Source organism: Danio aesculapii, chromosome 10 (genome assembly GCF_903798145.1).
Source record: "Danio aesculapii chromosome 10, fDanAes4.1, whole genome shotgun sequence".
Classification (NCBI taxonomy): Eukaryota; Metazoa; Chordata; class Actinopteri; order Cypriniformes; family Danionidae; genus Danio; species Danio aesculapii.
Window position 1 is genome coordinate 26,725,345 of NC_079444.1, and position 19,355 is coordinate 26,744,699.

The 19,355-nt window shown below is 36.0% G+C and overlaps 1 protein-coding gene across 1 annotated transcript in view; it reads right to left on the minus strand.

Annotated features, from left to right (window-relative positions):
* LOC130236425 (proto-oncogene DBL) overlaps window positions 1-18,654 on the minus strand; it is a 32,363-nt gene extending 13,709 nt beyond the window's left edge. The window contains exons 1-18 of the mRNA XM_056467125.1: window positions 18,446-18,654; window positions 16,654-16,773; window positions 16,264-16,380; window positions 15,863-16,012; window positions 12,682-12,806; window positions 12,384-12,498; window positions 9,809-9,928; window positions 8,888-9,079; window positions 8,617-8,808; window positions 6,270-6,441; window positions 6,106-6,194; window positions 5,932-6,017; window positions 5,700-5,766; window positions 2,143-2,258; window positions 1,989-2,058; window positions 1,754-1,846; window positions 1,475-1,567; window positions 33-158 (exon numbers count right to left, since the gene is read on the minus strand). Of these exons, the coding sequence (XP_056323100.1) occupies window positions 33-158; window positions 1,475-1,567; window positions 1,754-1,846; window positions 1,989-2,058; window positions 2,143-2,258; window positions 5,700-5,766; window positions 5,932-6,017; window positions 6,106-6,194; window positions 6,270-6,441; window positions 8,617-8,808; window positions 8,888-9,079; window positions 9,809-9,928; window positions 12,384-12,498; window positions 12,682-12,806; window positions 15,863-16,012; window positions 16,264-16,380; window positions 16,654-16,773; window positions 18,446-18,496 (2,094 nt within the window). The 5' untranslated portion in view covers window positions 18,497-18,654. The remainder of the gene's footprint in view (window positions 1-32; window positions 159-1,474; window positions 1,568-1,753; window positions 1,847-1,988; window positions 2,059-2,142; window positions 2,259-5,699; window positions 5,767-5,931; window positions 6,018-6,105; window positions 6,195-6,269; window positions 6,442-8,616; window positions 8,809-8,887; window positions 9,080-9,808; window positions 9,929-12,383; window positions 12,499-12,681; window positions 12,807-15,862; window positions 16,013-16,263; window positions 16,381-16,653; window positions 16,774-18,445) is intronic.
* Window positions 18,655-19,355: the final 701 nt, after the last annotated feature.

Here is a 19,355-nt window from a genome sequence, read left to right on the forward strand (position 1 = left end):
TCACACTAAACCTTTTCATTTGTTGGCCGCACCTCATAACCGGTGATGGAAATCTGATGCATGGAGTCATTGACAGACTTGAGGAGATCCAGCATGGCATTTAGCGCCCCCTGCAGCTCAGATGCATACTGAGAGTTTGAGCTGTGCTTCAGTAGTTCCTGATAAGAGAGATAGAAACCATTTAGGAAACCATTTTCGACTATACTTGAAAATCTTCATTCATTTGGTAGTTCATTTATGCAAACTTTTGAAAACGGGTTATGTAGTGCACAGATTATGTAGATCAATTCCTTTATCATCATAAAATAGAAAAACATGATTTTGTGGAAACGATGTCATGTACGTAATGTGGTTTTATATAACCTAAATATAAGACTGTGTCGTATTGAATTTAGAATTTTTGTCACTTCATATTTACATTTGAAGCTTCTACTGAGATTTTTGAATTAAGCTTTGAATATCTGTCATATTTTATATTATAAAAGTCATTACCTTAAAAAAAAAAAAAAAAAAAAAAAAAAAATATATATATATATATATATATATATATATATATATATATATATATATATATATATATATATTAATACAGCGTATAATAGTGTATGAGTCACTAGACTGCCCCCAAAGGTGTATGTTCATTTTGTTCATTTAGTCCAATGGTTCTCAATTCTGGTCCTCGGGCCCCCCGCCCTGCACATTTTGTATGTCTTCCTTACTTAACACCTCTGATTCACATCATGAGTTCGTTAAAAGAGAGATCCATAACCGATCCTTGTGTGTCAAATAGGAAGGAAAAACATTTTTTCACCATAGTAAAAATGTTGTTTTGAAAGACAAGTCTGAAGTAAAGTCATGTTTTAAACACACATTCAATGGCACGGGAAAAAGTAGAGGATGCTGAAATGCTTGCGGTCAATTTGATGGTTATGGCCATTCAAGGTAATTTTTGTAAATAACAAGGTAAGTTTTGTCATTTTAATTAAATAACAATGTTAGAATAAAATAGACACACATTTGGGAAAGGTCAGAGTACAGTAGTTACAGTATATATGGGTTTATTTTAATAAATTACAAACTTAAAAAAAAGGTCAAACTGACTGCCTTTGTAGTTTCATATGAAGAGCCAAAAACCAAATATCATTATGAGCCGTGGGCCGAAGTTAAATATACCAAACTATATTACGTTGCTATATTAACTATATTAAGTTGCCATGGGTAATTTTCTCATTTATTTCATAATATTTAAAAAATAAAATGAGCAACAATGAAACAAACGGTTACATTACTTCGGGGATCACTGGTCTATAGGTATGTGTGAGTAGTATTAAAAAAAGCAAAATAACGTTAGCAAAGTGATATCGCCATCTACTGGCTTGGCATAATACAGTTTTTAGTTGTTTTTGTGAATCCACGTGAAAGGGTATATAGTTCCGTTCTGTTGTGTAAATGTACTCTTATTTTATGTTTGCACCTTTAGAAGAAGCTGGTATTTGGTTAAACGTTGAACAGGTTTCAGCAAATATGAGTCCAACCCCAATTTATGATCCAGTTTCCCTTTACACTCCTGCATATGACAGTAGAAGATGCAAATTAGCAAAATAAAAGTTCAAAAAAGACAAATAATCAGAATATCCTAAAATGACAATTTCAACAATCACCATCTATCAGTATGAATATCTGCTTCTCTGATTTGTAAGAATGTCTATCAGCTGTTATTGTGTGATATAAACAAAAATACACACTGTATTACCTGGATGAAGGCTGAATCTGAACACTGCCTCCAGAGGGCGTCTGAGCGAGGCTTGTTCTGGCAGTAGCGCTCATAAACCTGAAAATGTTCCTTCTGCAAAAAATATTACAAGAAGACTTTGAAATGTTATTAAGTAATACTAATCATAATAATAATTAATGTTGATTGTGATGCAATGAATAGAAATTAACTTTAAAATGATGGCAAAAAACATTCAAAAGTCCAGCTGGCTCACCCTTTCCAGAAACCTTGCACCCACTCTCTCTGGGGTCTCTAAGCAGCTCTCGAGGTCCTGCAAGAATATCCTGCACAACAAAGCAAAGTCAGCATGAATGTGTGATTGTTTATATGTCCATGTGTGTGCATGTGTGTGTGGGCGCATTTTTCACCTGCTGTGGAATTTATAGATCTCCGGCAGATTTCCAAACAGCTCTTCTTTCTTGTTTCGCAGTACAGATGGCAGTATATTAGAGAGAGCTGGGTTGTCCATCTCTGCTCTGTAACCCTGCCATCCAGTAAAAGAAAAATATGCAAAATTTAAGCTCAAAGTACTTTCACTATGATATGCGCACAGTGTGAGACATGTTATTTGCACAGAAGCCAAATGCTTTGAGTAATTTTTGCACTACTTATTTTGTCCACAAGGTGTCATAGTTTCAAAAAGAAACAGAACAACAAACTACTGAATACGCCAAAAACAACATTGCTGCCTCCAAAATCGCATACTTCCATACTGTATTGTTCACTAAAATGAGTATGCGAGCCGAGTAGCGTATCCGAATTCATAGAATCCGAAAATCAGTAAGCGAAAAGTGCCCGGATGGCCTACTACTTCTGACGCGATTCTAGAGTGTGCATCGGATGGACACTACGCTCTCCCATGATGCACCCTGAGAGAATTCATAAATGGGAGTGGGGTAGATCACGTGATCATGACAAAATGGCGGATGTAGTACGCCCGAGTTCCATTCATACTACTGACATTCATACTGTATAGAACTTACTTTTCTAATGGCCAAGTAGTACGTTTAAATTCAAATGCAGTACTTACTGAGTAGTGTGTGGTTTCGGACACAGCCCATGGGCTCTATTTTAACAGTCTAGGCGCAAAGTCTGAAGCACAGGGCACAAAAGCATTAAGGGCGTGTCCGAATCCACTTTTGATATTTTAAGGATGGAAAAATACGCTCTGTGCCTCGGCGCATGGTCTAACAGGGTTGAGCTTATTCTCTTAATGAGTTAAGGCCGTCACACACCGGATGCGCTGCTACACGGCGCACACATGACAGTTGCAAGCAGGGGCGTAGCAACCGGGGGGGACGTGGGGGATCCGTCCCCCTCACTTTTAGAGACAGACCATTTAGAAACAGGTGATTAATAATTATATTAACGTATGATCTCATACAGCTGTCCCCCCCACTTTTAAAATGTCCACTACGCCCCTGGTTGCAAGTATAGGGGGTCACAAACCAGAAGCGCCGCCGAGCAGCACCGCAGCGCCATAAATTTCAGAATTCTTATCATAGGTTTTTATCAAGGTACACACACCGACGCCGCAAGTCGGCGGCTGTCGGCGGCGCCCAGCCACGAGGACGCTGTATATATTTCTGCTGCACCACAGAGCGCCATCTGATTAGTTTTTATTTCAATTACCATGCGAATGTGCGCGTCAGGTGTGTGATACTTTCAACTGTCATGTGCGCGCCGTGTTGCAGCGCATCCGGTGTGTGACAGCCTTAACGCACATCAGACGCTCGCATTCGCACAAATCTAAGCTTGTTTTTAATAAAACAAATGTAAATATACATATAATAAACAATAAAACTACTAATATAATAACATTATACAAAAGCAAGTTTGTATGGGTTACGGCTGGAAGGGCATCCGCTGCGTAAAACATATGCTGGATACGTTGGCGGTTTATTCCACTGTGGCAACCCCAGATTAATAAAGCGACTAAGCTGAAAAGAAAATGAATGAATGAAAAGCAAGTTGTCCTGAATACACTGAAAAAGCCCCCGAGATGAAGGCATTAAGGCAGTGGTTTTTATATTTATGTAGAAAATCATTTTTGTAATATTTTAATCCTTTAATTCTTTTTCATTTGTAAAGATATTTTTGTATTGCTGTACATCCTGCATGTTTTAAGCAATATTTAAGTGAGGCGCACAACTAACACGCTCTGCGCTGGACTTTAGACCTGCTCTCAGCTAGTCTATTGAACAGTCTATTTTAGTTCCTCAAAATAGCAAAGTGGCAAAAATTCACCTTAACACACCTAGACTGAAACACCCATGAGTCCACAAAGTGGCGCAAATGGATTTGCTATTTAAACAACGTGGTGGAAGATGGGAAAATCAAGGTTGCATTGGTCTGAAAAAAGAAACATGTCTTGGAAACACGTCTTGCACCGGGTGTTTGATTGGGCCTTATAGGATTATGAGGATTATAAGATATACAAAACTACTTCAAACAAGTACAGAAACATTTTAGCCCTTGTTACTTTAGAAACATACACAATGGACAAGGATAAATCTTTCAGCTGTGTTAGTGTATGCTATCAAATGCAATTTATACTTAAAGGCAGTGTGTTTGACTGTGTACGTACAGCAACATATGCATTTAAAAAATGCACATTTCAAAGCACTTCACGAGACCTTTAAGTTGGAAAAGTTAATTTACACAAACACCCCAACAGCAGCTGGGGACCCGAAATAGCATTCTGGGAACCCAAACTTTTGAAAACTTTTTTAAATCATTATCATTATATGGAAATAGTGAGATTTGAACATTTATATGAATGTTCATTCTATGCACATGCATCAAACAATTAAAACAAAAGAAGTGGACTACAAGACCATATGTGCACAGGTGCGCACTGTTGATTTACAGTATGACATCGCCATCTACTGTTACTGTTAACGTTTTGACAACACCACTGTCTGTAATGAGCAGTAAAGCTTTATTGGAGCAGTGTTTAATACATGAAGCCATAGTTCACTGACACAATATGCAAAAAAGTTGATGATTTAATCAGTGCAATTGTGAAATAGAACATAATCATTCTGCAATTTGACAGCTGTTTGTGTCACTTTTTAGTGAACCATGGCTCTGTGTTGCTGCTACATCTAAAAGCATTTGAAAATACCACGTTTAACAATGTGTAAACTCGCCTCATATGTTCAGTCAAGTGTTTGAATTAAATCATTCTATGAGATAGTTCCATAGTTATGTGTTTATTAGTCGCATTGAATCAGTAAAAGCAGTTAAATCTACTGCTCTTATATCCCATCTCTCTTCTTTGCAGCAAATTTGGAGTTTCAGTGAGACAGCACCATCTATATTTCAGAGTAGATTTAATACTGACCACAGAGTCGTGCTTCCCTGACAGGATGTGCATGACAATTGCAGATTTTACTGAATTGTGATCTCGATTTTATTTTGATTAATTGGGCAGCTCTACATCATTGTTTTCTAAATGTTCCCTGAATCAGTGGTCCCCGACCCCCGAGCCGCGGACCGGTACTGGTCCATGGATGGTACCAGGCAGCACAAGAAATCATTCATTATTTCTGTTTTATTTATTATCTAAGTCTGAATGATCTTATTTTGAAAAAATTATCGTATTCTCTTGGTTATATCTTGGTCACTTGAGCACCAAAATTTAACCCACAAGCAGCTAAATGAGTATGAAACAGACGTCTTTAGAAAGTTTTTTGCAAAGGGGAAAAGGCCTAGTGAAGGACCCGTCAACAGAAAAAATGTACATAATTATAAGTTGTGAGTCACTGTGGCACTATAAACTACAGTGTGAAAGCAAAGATGTGATTTCAAAATGACTGCATTTACATGAGGTCATCTACAACATTACAGCTGTTAGGCAAATGGGATGAGGGAAAACAAAACACAGGCCAATTACTTCAAGGTCATTTGGTCAGGACATTACCAGCAAAACAGACATCAGCTCCTCCACGTAGATTCTCTCGGTCTCAATCAGCTCCTTCATTACGCGGCTGCAGAAGCGAGGGATGCGTGGGCAAAAACAGAGGAGAGAGGGGAAGAAAGAGATGAGGACAGAAAGGGAAAGAGACTGGTGCAAGACAGACAAAGAGAGGAGGATGAGAAGGATTTCGTGATTCATAAGCACATTTTTGTCAAGAAATTGCATAAGTGCTCACCGTTTATGTTGGTCGGGATTCTCGACTCCCTCTGGACCGTAGGACAGACAGCTGCGGTTCTCCTCATAGTCGTGCATCACCTCTATCTACAAGAGCCATAAATACATTTCTGAAGATGTCAGCAAGAAGTAGACGCAGTATGATTTTGAGATGAACAAGGACAGTCGGTCAAACCTTCTTAGTGTTGGGACCTTTCCGTGAGGCCTTTTTACCAGGCAGAGCAAGATCGAAAGAAAACCTTAAACTGGAGTTCACGTCAAAACCTTAAAAATAGAAATGAAATATTCAGACAAATGGGGATGTTATGTTTACCATGTGTTTGAAACAGATAAACATACTGTGTTTAGGAGAGAATAGAGGGGATTTGCAGCGTGGGGAGGTCTCGGGCCTCGGAGCGACTAGCTGGATGGGTCTGACCTGAATATCAGCCAGTTTCCTCAAGCAGGCCTGTCTGCTCTGAATCATTCCCTGCACTGTTGATACCTTCTCCATGACCGACTCTATCTGAGACTAACAAGAAAAGAACAGGAGGTAAACCTAAAATAGACGCTTGATGGATAAAGATTGAGTAAGGACACACTGTAACAAAAGAGGACAAAAGCAATGTTGCATTTCAGACAAGTGGAATTCTGGCACTGGTGAGTGCTAACAGTGAAGCTAAAGACTAGAGCCTCCAGTGTTCATCACACCAGGGGAGTAAGATCACACAGACTCTTACTAGCCCCATCCGGGTCATGGCACCACTGTAACTCTTCTGGTTGTACTCAAAGAGCATGGTGGGATTTGAACCAGAGTTTTTAGGGGATACACTAACAAGGACAATAAAAACAGTTGAAGCGTAAACCTCACTCCCATCTGGGGCACGGCATTAATGCAAACAAATTGCAAATGAGCATTTACAGCATGGGAAGCAAAGGTATTAAAGACTGCAGCCTCTAATATTAGTTGTCAATGCCTTTTGACAAAAGAGGAGTGAGGTTTACACACACAGATCTTACTGTTTGCCTTCTATTACACTCACCCCTATACACTTCTTCCTGTCTGGGTCATGGCACCAATGTGACCCCTCCAGTTTTACTCCCACCGTTGGGAGTTAGATTCTAACCAAAGTTTTCCGCATGGGCTGTGGATGTGTTAACAAGTGTTTTAGAGAATTAAGGTTTAGCCACTTTAGTGCTTACCTTTTAGCCTCTTTTGAGTAAGCATTTCTACTAAAATTCTCTAGAATGGATGAAACTCTAAACGAGGCAAAGTTTAATAAATAGAAATGTAAAGTTAATGTAGTTGACACAGCTCAGATAATTCAGTTTTTTAAGAAATATTTGAGTTTATATTGAAGTTTCTTACAACTGATTGCAGGAGTTGGTGCATTTGGAAATATGATCTTCTTCTTTGGCTCTCGGCGAAGGTGGTCACACTTTTCTCCTCTCCCATATGGCTCCTCTTGTCTTATCTTATTCTATCTCTGAGGCTCCCCTTTAAACAAATAAGGAATTATGGATTTGATCAACTGGTCTATGAACGCAATTGCCACTATCTTCTCAACGAGAAGTCTGGGTTCGGGGGAACCCAACTGTCCTGCGGGGACGTTTGCAGCTGGATACATGATGGATGGGTGGTAGAAATGGCACGCCTTGTGCCTGGCCACTCTATGCCTGGAGGATATTGAAGATTTCTATCTATTCTGAACTTACATAAAGGGGTTTCTGCTGATGGGCTTAGGCGGAGCCCTGGGGTATTGGCGATTGATGAAAGCGGTCAGTGTAGCTCAAAACCCCACCAAGCTGGCCAGCTGGATTAATTGTGGTGAGTTGTTACAAATCAGACAGTGCTTATAGACCAAAAATTGGAAAACACTGGGGTGAAATTAGCAGCTTTGCAACGTGATTTGGACAGACCTGGAGACCAGTGATGGAAATTTGATATCTGCAAAATTGGCAGATATTGACCCAAATTTGAAAAACCTTTTCTTCTCTTTCGATGCCCCTGTGACTTTCCGGTCAGATGGCCTCGGCAGGAGACAGAAAACTTCCCCGGGAGAACAAGATAACGAGGCGCTCTGAATTCCTGCTCCCTGTTCAAAGAGCACCTGTTGAGACTCTACAGGCTTACACACACACACGTACACAGCTACAGACAGACAATCACTACCTACCCCTGCATCTCATGCCTTCGTGTGCTTTCACCCACCGGTGTGGGTAGGCAGGCCTGTGACCAGCACCCCCTGGCTGCAGGTCCAGATGGCTGCCGCCTTCATCGGACTATATCCACATCCCGTTCCCATCCCCATGTGTTTATGTGCTTGTGCTGGGGCTTTTTCCCCGTGATCTCACACTGCTCTACTTCATGGACAGTCTGATCTGGGATTTTTTTCGCATCCCTCTTCCCAAATGTATCTTATTTCCTCTTTCTCAAAGCTACCTCTCATTTGACCTGTCTTCCTCTGAAATGTGTAATGTTTGTGTATGGTCAGGGAGGTCCAATTTCACAACATGTAAAAGTGTATGTGACAAAGACTTTATCATCATCATCATAATTGTTGATACTCCAGAGGAGACATGTGCAACTGTAGTCTACAGTCTTTTTTCTTAGGAGGAAAATTAGAGCAGTAGGAAATTAATATGCTTAGCAATCAATCCTCTGGTTGTCTAATGGAATCAGATGAGATTTTGTGAAATACAGTACCTGCAGCTGTGGTGTGAGTACCGCCTCAAACTCCAGACTGAGGATATCCAGGTTAGAGCGTAGGACTGAGGGTGCCGTCTCCATCAGCGTCTCAATGTCCCGCAGGGCTGCCTGCGCCCCCTCTTTGGACTGAAACTTATCCAGCAGCTGGTTCGCCAGCAGATAAGCCCCCTCATCACACCAACGCACAGTCTGCCCATACACAGAAATGCACAGTCTCTATGTGCTTTGCATAAATCCATATATTACATGATGCATGCATAGGTAATACCTCCTCCAACCGCAAAAGCAGGTCTCGAATGCGTGTGAGAGATGCCCGCTTGGCACGCAGAGCGGTTGTGAGAGTGTCACAGCGGTGCCTTAGTTCATTGCAGCGCTGAACAATTAGGGCAAGAGCATAGTGATGACTGGCTGCCAGCTGGTGCCCATGCAGAATAATAATCTGAGCACGGCCCATTTCATCCTGCAAGAACAACAGAGCGCTCTCAGCTTTTTATCAAACACCTTCTTTATGTTCATGCGTATTAGTTAAAAGACCTTCTATCTTGTTGGTATTAGTTTCAACATCAGTCAGCATTTTTGGTGAGCAAAACATTTGAACTGAAGTACAGTCTCTAGTATTCACTAGTGTTGGGAAATGTTACTTTTAAAAGTAATATATTACAATATTGCATTATTTCCTTTTTAAAAAGTAACTTTTATTAAGGTTTTATTAAAGGAAGACTCAACTGTTTAAATCTAGGGGAGTTTAAAAATAAACCCATTTCTAAAAAGTGTCCAGTTTAATAATATATATATAATAAATATTTTCCATTTTCATTAATATTAGGCCCTTTTACAACAAAAGTTAAATGAATAAATCTCAGGCTGAAGAAAATGTGAAATCTTTCAGGCTATAGAGCTACACTAAGCATCATGTTTACAGATCAAACACAACACATCTGAATTTACTTCTAATTTCTATCAACATAGGAACAGGAGAACTTTCAGTCAATACATGGGAAAACAACATAACTAGCATTATTTTATTTTTTTAAGTTTCCCAAAAGTTATCTTAAAAATCCAAAAAGTAATCCATTATTTTATTAGTTAATTGAAAATGTAATCCGATTATATAACTCAGGTTACTTGTAATGCATTCCCCCAACACTGGTATTTACTCATGAAAAAGAGAACGTGAAATATTTTCAACCTCTGCTGTGTTTTCAAGCATCTCCAGGTCTTTGAGCAGCTGCTCCGTCTGAGCCACTGCTGTCCCCACAGATGCGATGGCTTTCTCCTGGATATTGAGCTTCTCCAGAATGGCCTCCATCTATGAACAGATCAGGGCCAAATAATTATTTTTCAATTATGCATTTGAGTTTAATACTCTGTTCTGCTTTAATACTCTTTTACATAAAATAAATATAGCACTGTTTACTTAGTATTGCTATAATAACAAAATGCATTTGATCTAGGTCTTTCATTAAAAATCAGTCAAATTTACAGTGAAAAAAAATGGCAGCAATGTTAAAAATACAATAGAAACCATAAAAGAAATTGTAAAAATAAAATAAAAATACAGTGAACAATCATATTTGATTCATTTAAAGTGTTAATACACCAATGTTTTGAAGTACTAATGTCTACACATTGTACATGCAAAATGCAACCAAAAGCATGTCGGGGATGAGAAAGTCATGACCCATAACCCAATATTCATCACCAGATCTTTGCTATTTCTGCACAGAATTTTGAAAAATAAATAAATAAATCTGCTGATTTATGTGGAATAATTTTTGCAGTATATAGTAACTAAAATCTTAAAACATGCAATAAAAATTATACCTTTTTATTTTTTATTTAAGGTTTGCAATGCAAATCCAATTACATAAACTTGTTTGATAAACAAAGCAAGTCTCTCATATAATTTAGTTAGTTAAAGACATAAAATAGTCTTTCATATAAAGAAAATCATAAACATTTGCATATTAGTTAGAATATTACTGAAATCAATATAAAAACTGAATAAATATATATAAACACATTTATATATATGAGTAAATAAATAGACCCAATGATGGGCTAAAATATCTGCAAATTTCTGTATGCACAGATTCTGTGTGGGCCTACTCAGTAGGGATGTAAGTAGTCGGTTGATTGAAAATCGATTCATATATATATGTGACAATTCAAATCAATACAAATGTTGAATGAATCGTGATACATGTTTTGAACAGAGGGGGCGCTTTTTTTACAGGCCCAAACTTGCTTTACCTGCATATCAGCGGCGAGCAAGAGGTGGAGCAGCAGATTAAAATGACAGTGGGGTGACGCGCCAGACAAACAAAAACTGTGTGCAAATATTGCAAAAAGACATTTACTTGCACTAACAGAACGAATATGATGCAGTACAGTAAAAACAAGTATTAGATTGTTCTTTTTTACCCTCTCTTTTTCAATTTAGTTCAGGCATATTTTAATAATTTGCTTATTTTATCATCTATTATATATTATAATCAGTATTTGATGCCAGTTCCCTAAAGCAGAGGGTCTATTGACCACCTCTGTACACACTGCTCTCTGGTTTAGGAAAGGCTTTCCTCTCCACACCAGCCATCCCAGTCCCCAGTAAAACAGTTTTTTCATCAGCAGGGAACATTGTAAATGTGCAAAGATCTCAGCTTATGCCAGAAAACATAGATATTCTGATATTAAAAAATATATATATATGTCAAATCCCGGCACAGTCACACTTTTAGTTTGTTTGTGTTAAAGAGCCTTCTTTAGTTTGTGTTGTTCTTTTTTGATTTGGAATTCATTTTAAATGTGTAATTTAGCTGCACAGTCAAAGTTTTAGTTTGTTTATATTAAGGAGTCTTCTTTAGTTTGTATTAATCCAATTTAGTTATCGCAGAAAAGATTTTATTTTGTAAAATCAAATGAAAGGGCTCTTGTTCAAAACACGTGACTAAATCATGAGATTAGTATCTTGAATCAAATCGAAGCGTAATTGAATCGTAACATCCCTACTACCCAGTATATACTATATAATTCTATACAGTATATAGGAGGTGCTCGGTGTCATTCACACAACTACTAAACACCATCATGGTAGTAACACAAACATGAATAGTAGTGTGAATGCAATAGAATAGAATAGTAATGTAATTAAAAATAATGCAATAAATATTATTTATCAACATGAAATGTAACAAACCTCCAATGTACATAACTGATGAGGGGAAAAAATGAAAACAACCATAGTAATGTCAACCAAAAACAGCATAAAAAGTTAATTGTCATGCAGGGAATTACGGAAAAGTCCATTTACAGTTATTCACTGTATATAGTAAGAAAATGTAGTGTTAACAAGGTTACAGATTTTTACTGTAGCTTTTTTTAAAGTCCAAAACGGATCTTTCCACAGCTGTTAATATGTTGTATTATTCACACAGTGTAATGTATAGTGAAACTTATTTAAATAACTGGGTAAAATGCAAAGTCAGCACACAGATTAAAATGTCATAGCAGTTTGCATTAGCAAACCTATTTTATTCTGTTCATTCTGTTTTGATTTCTTAAATCACATACAACGGTTACGTTCAGCCCAGCACACAACATTTTTCATAGCAAAAATATCAGACATAAGAGCACTTTTTGTGTCTTAAATGTCAGTATAAATGCTTAGTGATTCAAGACTAAATGCATTATTACAAGGAAAGCAGTGTTTTAAAAGAACTCTAATGTTATTTTCAGATTTTCAGTTCACAAACACTGGCTCATACCTCATGGAAGCTGAGCTCGTATTGGAGCAGCTGAAGGTATTGCTGGAGCTTGAGGTGGTGCTTCTCAAAAAAGCCATCAAAAGCCATCTCCATGTCTCGTAACTGTGCCACGAGCCTGATAGAAACAAATAAACATGATATATTGCTGGAAGATTATTGGGATAAACAGCTGATTGGATAATCAAATAATGGAGCATAAAAATTAAAAGGATTCACTTAAAGGCTCCTTAATAAGAGAGTTACCAAGCTTTACCTGAAAGAGCTTATAATTTATTGAGTAATGCTGGATGTACAGTACCTCTGCACTCTTTCTTTGTCTTGGCTGATGTCTCTGTCTTCTGCTGCAGCTCCTTCCACTGCTTTTGAAGCCTCAAGGTTTGAGAGCAGCTGCCGTCCTTCTCTCATAACCGACCTAATGTCATCCTGTAATAGTTTTCAAAACATATGTCTCTATTTATGACATGTATATTGGGGTATATCTCTTTTTATCAAACAAGACATTGTGTTGTAGCAATCATTCCTACCATCCTACCATCAACTGACATGAACAAATATATAACTAACATTAACAGTAGCAACTTTTTCTCTTAAATTTTTCAGTAAGAGGTAAAGTAATATTAATAAATGCATTAGATTTATGGTACGTTGTCACTTAACAGGAACTAATATAGGTAATTAATGTTAAAAAGTGTAACAATATGCCTTACAAAAGTCATCATACTACATTGAATATCTGAAGATCAAAATTTTATTTAAAGTTAGGAGTAACCGTTTTGCATGTTAAAAGCTTATATGCTTATAACTTGCATTAAAATTTTGGTAACACTTTATAATAACTACACACTATAAATCATTTATTAAGCATTAGCAAATAGTGAATTCATTATCTGTTAAGCATTAACTCTACATTAATAAGCGTTAGTAAGCAGTTTATAACTGCAGCTACAAATGCTGTATTCTTGACTTACAAACATATTTATAATGTGCTTAATAATTGTACTTTCATACTTAGTTAATGATTTATTTTTCATTACTAAACTAAGTATCGCATTATTTACAAATTATTTGTATTTAAAAGCAGTTGAGGGTTTTTAGGATAATTCAGAACGAGTTAGTAAATGATTAATAAACTATTGAAATCAACGTTTATATGTCTTATTATTCAGGCATATGTTAAGGGTTACTATGTATGTTAATAAATGCTTTATTAACTCAACTTCACACAATTTTGTGACCTAATCTAAAGTGAGGACTATTTATGCTTTATAAATCCCTTATAAATGACAAATAAAGGCTCAGTTAAATTCTAAACAAGAAAAATGACATTGTTCATTCCTTTTCATTTAAAGATACACAAATAAAACTGTACTTCAAATGAAAAATAAATCTTTGCAAACTTATCTAAAATAAAATAACTGTAGAGTTTAAACATTGCATCTTATTATATTGTTAAAATATTATATTGTTGTTGTTGTTTTATCCAGTTGTATGTCATATTTTGACACTCCTGTTATTCAGCAATGTTTAAACTTTACAGTTTACAATTTTATTTTTTAGAAAAGATTGCAAATATTATTGTTAATTTGATTCTGAGCTTTTAATTTGTCATTTATAAGGGATTTATAAAGCATAAATAGTCCTCACTTTAGATTAGGTCACAAAACTGCATGAAGTTGAGTTAATAAAGCATTTGTTAACATATTAGTTAACCATTACTATATGCCTGAATAATAAGATATGTAAATGTTGATTTCAATAGTTTATTCATCATTTACTAACTCATTCTGAATGATCTGAAAAACCCTCAACTGCTTTTAAATACAACTGGTTTGTAAATAATGCAATACTTAATTTAGTAATGAAAAATAAATCATTAACTAAGTATGAAAATACAATTATAAAGCACATATAGGTGCTTATAAGTCAAGAATAGATCATTTGTAGCTACAGATATAAACTGCTTACTAACGTTTATTAATGTAGAGTTAATGCTTAACAAATAATGAATTCACTAGATGCTAATGCTTAGTAAATGATTCATAGTGTGTAGTTATTATAAAGTGTTACCAAAATTTTTGCTACACAAATATTAATTTCATTTTTATTAATATTTTCTTGGGTGGCTCAATGGTTAGCACTGTTGCCTCTGTGGAGTTTGCATGTTTTCCCCGTGTTCACGTGGATTTCCTCTGGGTGCTGCGGTTTCCCCCACAGCATAAAGACATGTGATATAGGTGAATTGAATAAACTAAATTGGCTGTAGTGTATGTGTGTGAATGAGTGTGTATAGGGGTTTTCCAGTACTGGGTTGCAACTGAAAGTGCATGCACTGCAAAAAACATATGTTGGATAAGTTTGTGGTTCATTCCGCTGTGGTGACCTCTAATGAATAAAGGGACTAAGCCGAAGGAAAATGAATGAATTATATATTTACTTTTTCTTCTTCATCTTTTTTGTTTGTTTTTAATCTGTACAAGATTCCTTTTTAGATATCTTGCATTAGCACAACATTTTATTTTTGTTTATGTTTTTTGTGAAAATCAATCATTGTGATTTATACTAATTTAATTTTACAAAAGTAATAAAAAAACACTGAAAGTCTGGGATTCAAATTTGCATTTAAAGCTGGGAATAAGTTTTTAAAACATTTTTTAAAGTGAGAACTGCATTTAGACGTGTATTATTTAAAATGCCAGAAATGTCAAATCCTTTTCATTAGACTTACTTATTAGAAAATGCATAATATTTATAATAATATGCATATATTATGTATAATATAATATTTTTAAATACACGTTATGATTTTAATTGCATAAAATATTACTGAATTTGAATTAAAGCACAGTATTTTATATACAGTTGAAGTCAGAATTATTAGCCCCCCTGTTTATCTTTTCCCTAATTTCTCTTTAACGGAAAGATTTTTTCAACATATTTCTAAACATAATAGTTTTAATAACTCATTTCTAATAACTGATTTATTTTATCTTTGCCATGATGACTGTACATAATATTTGACTAGATATTTTTCAAGACACTTCTATACAGCTTGAAGTGACATTTAAAGGCTTAAATAGGTTAGTTAGGTTATCTAATTAGGCAAGTTATTGTATAACGATGGTTTGTTCTGTAGACTATCGAAAAAATATATAGCTTAAAGGGGCTAATAATTTTGACCTTAAAATTTTTTTTTAATAAAAAACTGCTTTTATTCTAGCTGAAATAAATCAAATAAGACTTTCTCCAGAGGAAAAAAACATTATCAGACATACTGTGAAGAAGAAAGAAAGAAAGAAAGAAAGAAAGAAAGAAAGAAAGAAAGAAAGAAAGAAAGAAAAATTCGAAAGGGGGCTAATAATTCTGACTTCAACTGTATATTTATCATTATAATGAGCGATAATCATTTATTGTATTATATAAAGTGATCATATTATATAAAATCATATGTTCAGCTCATAATAATACATATTTGTCCATACCTTCATCTGTCTGTATTTTTCAGTGTGTGATCTGAGTAAGTACTCAATGCCGCTGGCGTCATCCGGCAGCTCGATCTCGGACAGCTCTGTGCCGAAGGTCTGCAGGAGCTGAGCTATTTCCTTCACGGTCACAGCAAAACTCTCTATGGCCTGCAGGTGGCAGCACACATAGACAATATGCATTACTCAGCATTTCCTCCAACTGTAGGTCAAAGCATCCTAAAATGACACTCACGTGACATCACAATGAATAGGAAATAAACCGATAGCATTTAATAAGAGATTAGATATGTTTGTTTTTCATCTGCATCAAATAGTGAAGCATACATTACAACAGTTTGATTCAATTTGATTCCATTATGCAATTTTTTTCCCTTCATGAAAACAATATGCTGCTTTACGGTTCGCAGGACGATCCAGTCACTGTGGCATTGCTCCAGACTCCCACCAAACTCAGTGCTCAGTTGGTTTTCATCAATGAAGCGAAGCAGGTCTGACAGAGAGCTCAGCATTATCATCTGAATGAGGCAGAAGATGAGCAGAGAATTAATTAAGCCTGGTATGTGTAATGAAAAATCATTTAACTAAAATTAGGCGTGCATTTGATTAGTGAGCTAACTGTCAAGGCTTATTAATGGACTTATTATTGTTAAACAATTGATATAAGCTATTAAATGTTTTACCACATAATCAGGCAGTGACTGGCCTAAATATGATTTAGCTCACATCTAATCACTATAAAGTCATTTTAGTTATTGTAGTACACATCTTTAATATTCATTTTCTCTTACCGGCATCTTGAGAGCAAAGTCGTCCTGACTGAAGCGGAAACCGAGGTCTGTTCCAGTCGTCTGAGGGTGAGTTTTGGGTCTCACCACTAGAACTAAGTGCAGATGTCCAGGGAATGACATCTGAAGAAGAGATTTCAGTACTTGAAGGTTGTAGCCAACATTCTTTCTGGTTATTTAACTGGTAATAAAACTAAAAATGTTATCTTAAAGAAAGGGTGGCTGCTTGCATATACATTTAAAAATGAAGAAATTCAAATCAAAAGTTCTTCCAGTGAAGTATCTTTAACATCAATCGAAACTTTTTTAATGCACAAAAGGCTCTTTAGAGCAAAAGTAAGTCAGATCAGGTTCTTTATGGAACCATTAAAGGATAGTTCATCCAAAAAAATGAAAAGATTTTTATTCAGCCTCAATTGTTTCCAAACAATGAATGAACACAAAAGAAGATATTTTGAAGAAAGCTTAAAACCTGTAACCATCACATTCATAGTAAAGAAACAACTAATACTATGGAAGTCAATGGCTTTCGGTTTCCAACATTTTTCAAAACATCTCTTTATGTGTTTAACTGAAAAAAGAAACTCAAACAGGTTTAGAACAAGTGAAGGGAGAGTAAATGATGCCAGAATTTTAATTGACTTATTTTTAATGCCAATAAACAACATTATTTTTAAGAGTGACAAAATGTTTATTAAAATGCTGGGTAACACTTTATTTTGATGGTCCCTATTGCGCATTTTGTTGACTAAAAGTTGCATTGCAGCTACATGCCAATTCTCATTTGAGTTTTAGTAGACTGTCTGCTTAATATCTGCTGATATACTGCTCCTTCAACAGACATTTAACTGACTATAAGAAACTTTGCAAGTACATGTCAACTTACACTATAACCCTAACCCTAACCCCAACCTAACAGTCTACTTATAGTCTATTGAGAATTAGTTGGCTTGTAGATGCAATGTAAATTAAATTCAACAAAATGTGTTAAAGGGACCATCAAAATAAAGTGATACCAAATGCTGTTCATGGATATGACATTTCTGTAAATCCTCGATCCTCCCGCTTAATGTCTTCATAGATGTAAAAATGTGGGTCAGACACCCACCTATTTCTATAAATGCATATATTAAAATGACGATTAAGTTAGAAAATTAAAATCAAATGTGTTTTAGCCTTAAAATAGCTAAAAGATTAAACAAACAGCTCTTCTGACACATTTCTTGCTGATTAAAGCAAGAAATTCAGTCTTGCTAAGCAACTGCTGTGCACTTTTTTTTACTCAAAGCCTTAGAAAGGCTAAATCCATAGAACAGGCTGGATTTGTTGACTCTGTTCAACTACTAATGCTGACAAGTAAGTGTAGGCTGTCTGTCTTCTCTCTTTCTGATAGACTCGTGATCGATAAACTTCACCAGACACTCATACTTTTTCGCAACAATGGTCGTCATTAGAGGTTAAAACTTACCATTATACTGCATAACACTGATGCAGAGCCCCCCAAAAAAAGTCTAGTTTATTTATATATTACGCTATGTAATACATAGACTAGCCTACTCGAAGGAGCCCAGGTGTGTGTTTCAAAAACCGTAGCGACATCTCACAGCTAATGATCTAAATGTAATCAATAATCATCTCGTTCATAACAAACAGTTATAATGACTAACGCTCGCGTGATTTTGTTAGCAGTTTCCCATTAATATAAAGCGAACAAGACTCCCACCCGTCGCCCGCAGTCTCGTCAGTCAGTTCTGCAGCACAAACCCGGTCCAAAACAGAGCAGAATCCATCTTACCGCAGCCCTCTGGATCCGGGGCAGTCCCCTGAGTGGATTAGCCTCCGCCATTGTTTCTAATGTGCCTGTTTGGTGGGGTTGTAGACCCACTTCTCAGCCTCAGAAGTTCCCTCCCTTCATGACTTTGTCTGCGGGACTGTTAGCAGCAGCGGCGGCGGTAGCAGCAGCTTTGAGCAGCCGCAGAGCAGATGATGCTGCAGTGGCGACGACAGACACCTTGACCGCGCTTATTCGCTCATTACTGTCACATTTATAATACAAGCTCTTTCATTTAAAGATCGACGTGAAAACACAGGTTTGCAAAAAATAATTTCAGTCAGACGTGGGTGGGTTATTTATTGTGTGGTTTAGTTAGCGAGGCGCACGAGTTGTGAAATCCAGCACCATGGACAGAGGTCGACACGCACTTGGTCACATACACTTACTTCACACTTTTTACATCGTCACTTCACTCAAAATGAATGCGTAATAAGAATATAAGATCGGACTATAACGTATATTTAAATACACATATAATATTATTACATCAATAAATGCAAATTTAGATATAACCTTAACATTTAATATTATTAATAAATTTGCTGATTTCATTTTATTTGGTTGTAAAAGCTTGTGGCAGGCTAGGAAGTGTTTACCTGACTAGATTACTTAAGTTATGGATTAGACATTTATAGCACATTCTATATATATATATATATATATATATATATATATATATATATATATATATATATATATATATATATATATATATATATATATATATATATATATATATATGTAGAATGTGCTAGCAATCACTCATACTGAACACAGACCAACATGAACTCTGACCTTTAGTAAATGTTAAACATTTTCTAAGATCTGGATTGTGTTCAAAACGTTCCTGGCCTGTTCCAGGACTTTTATC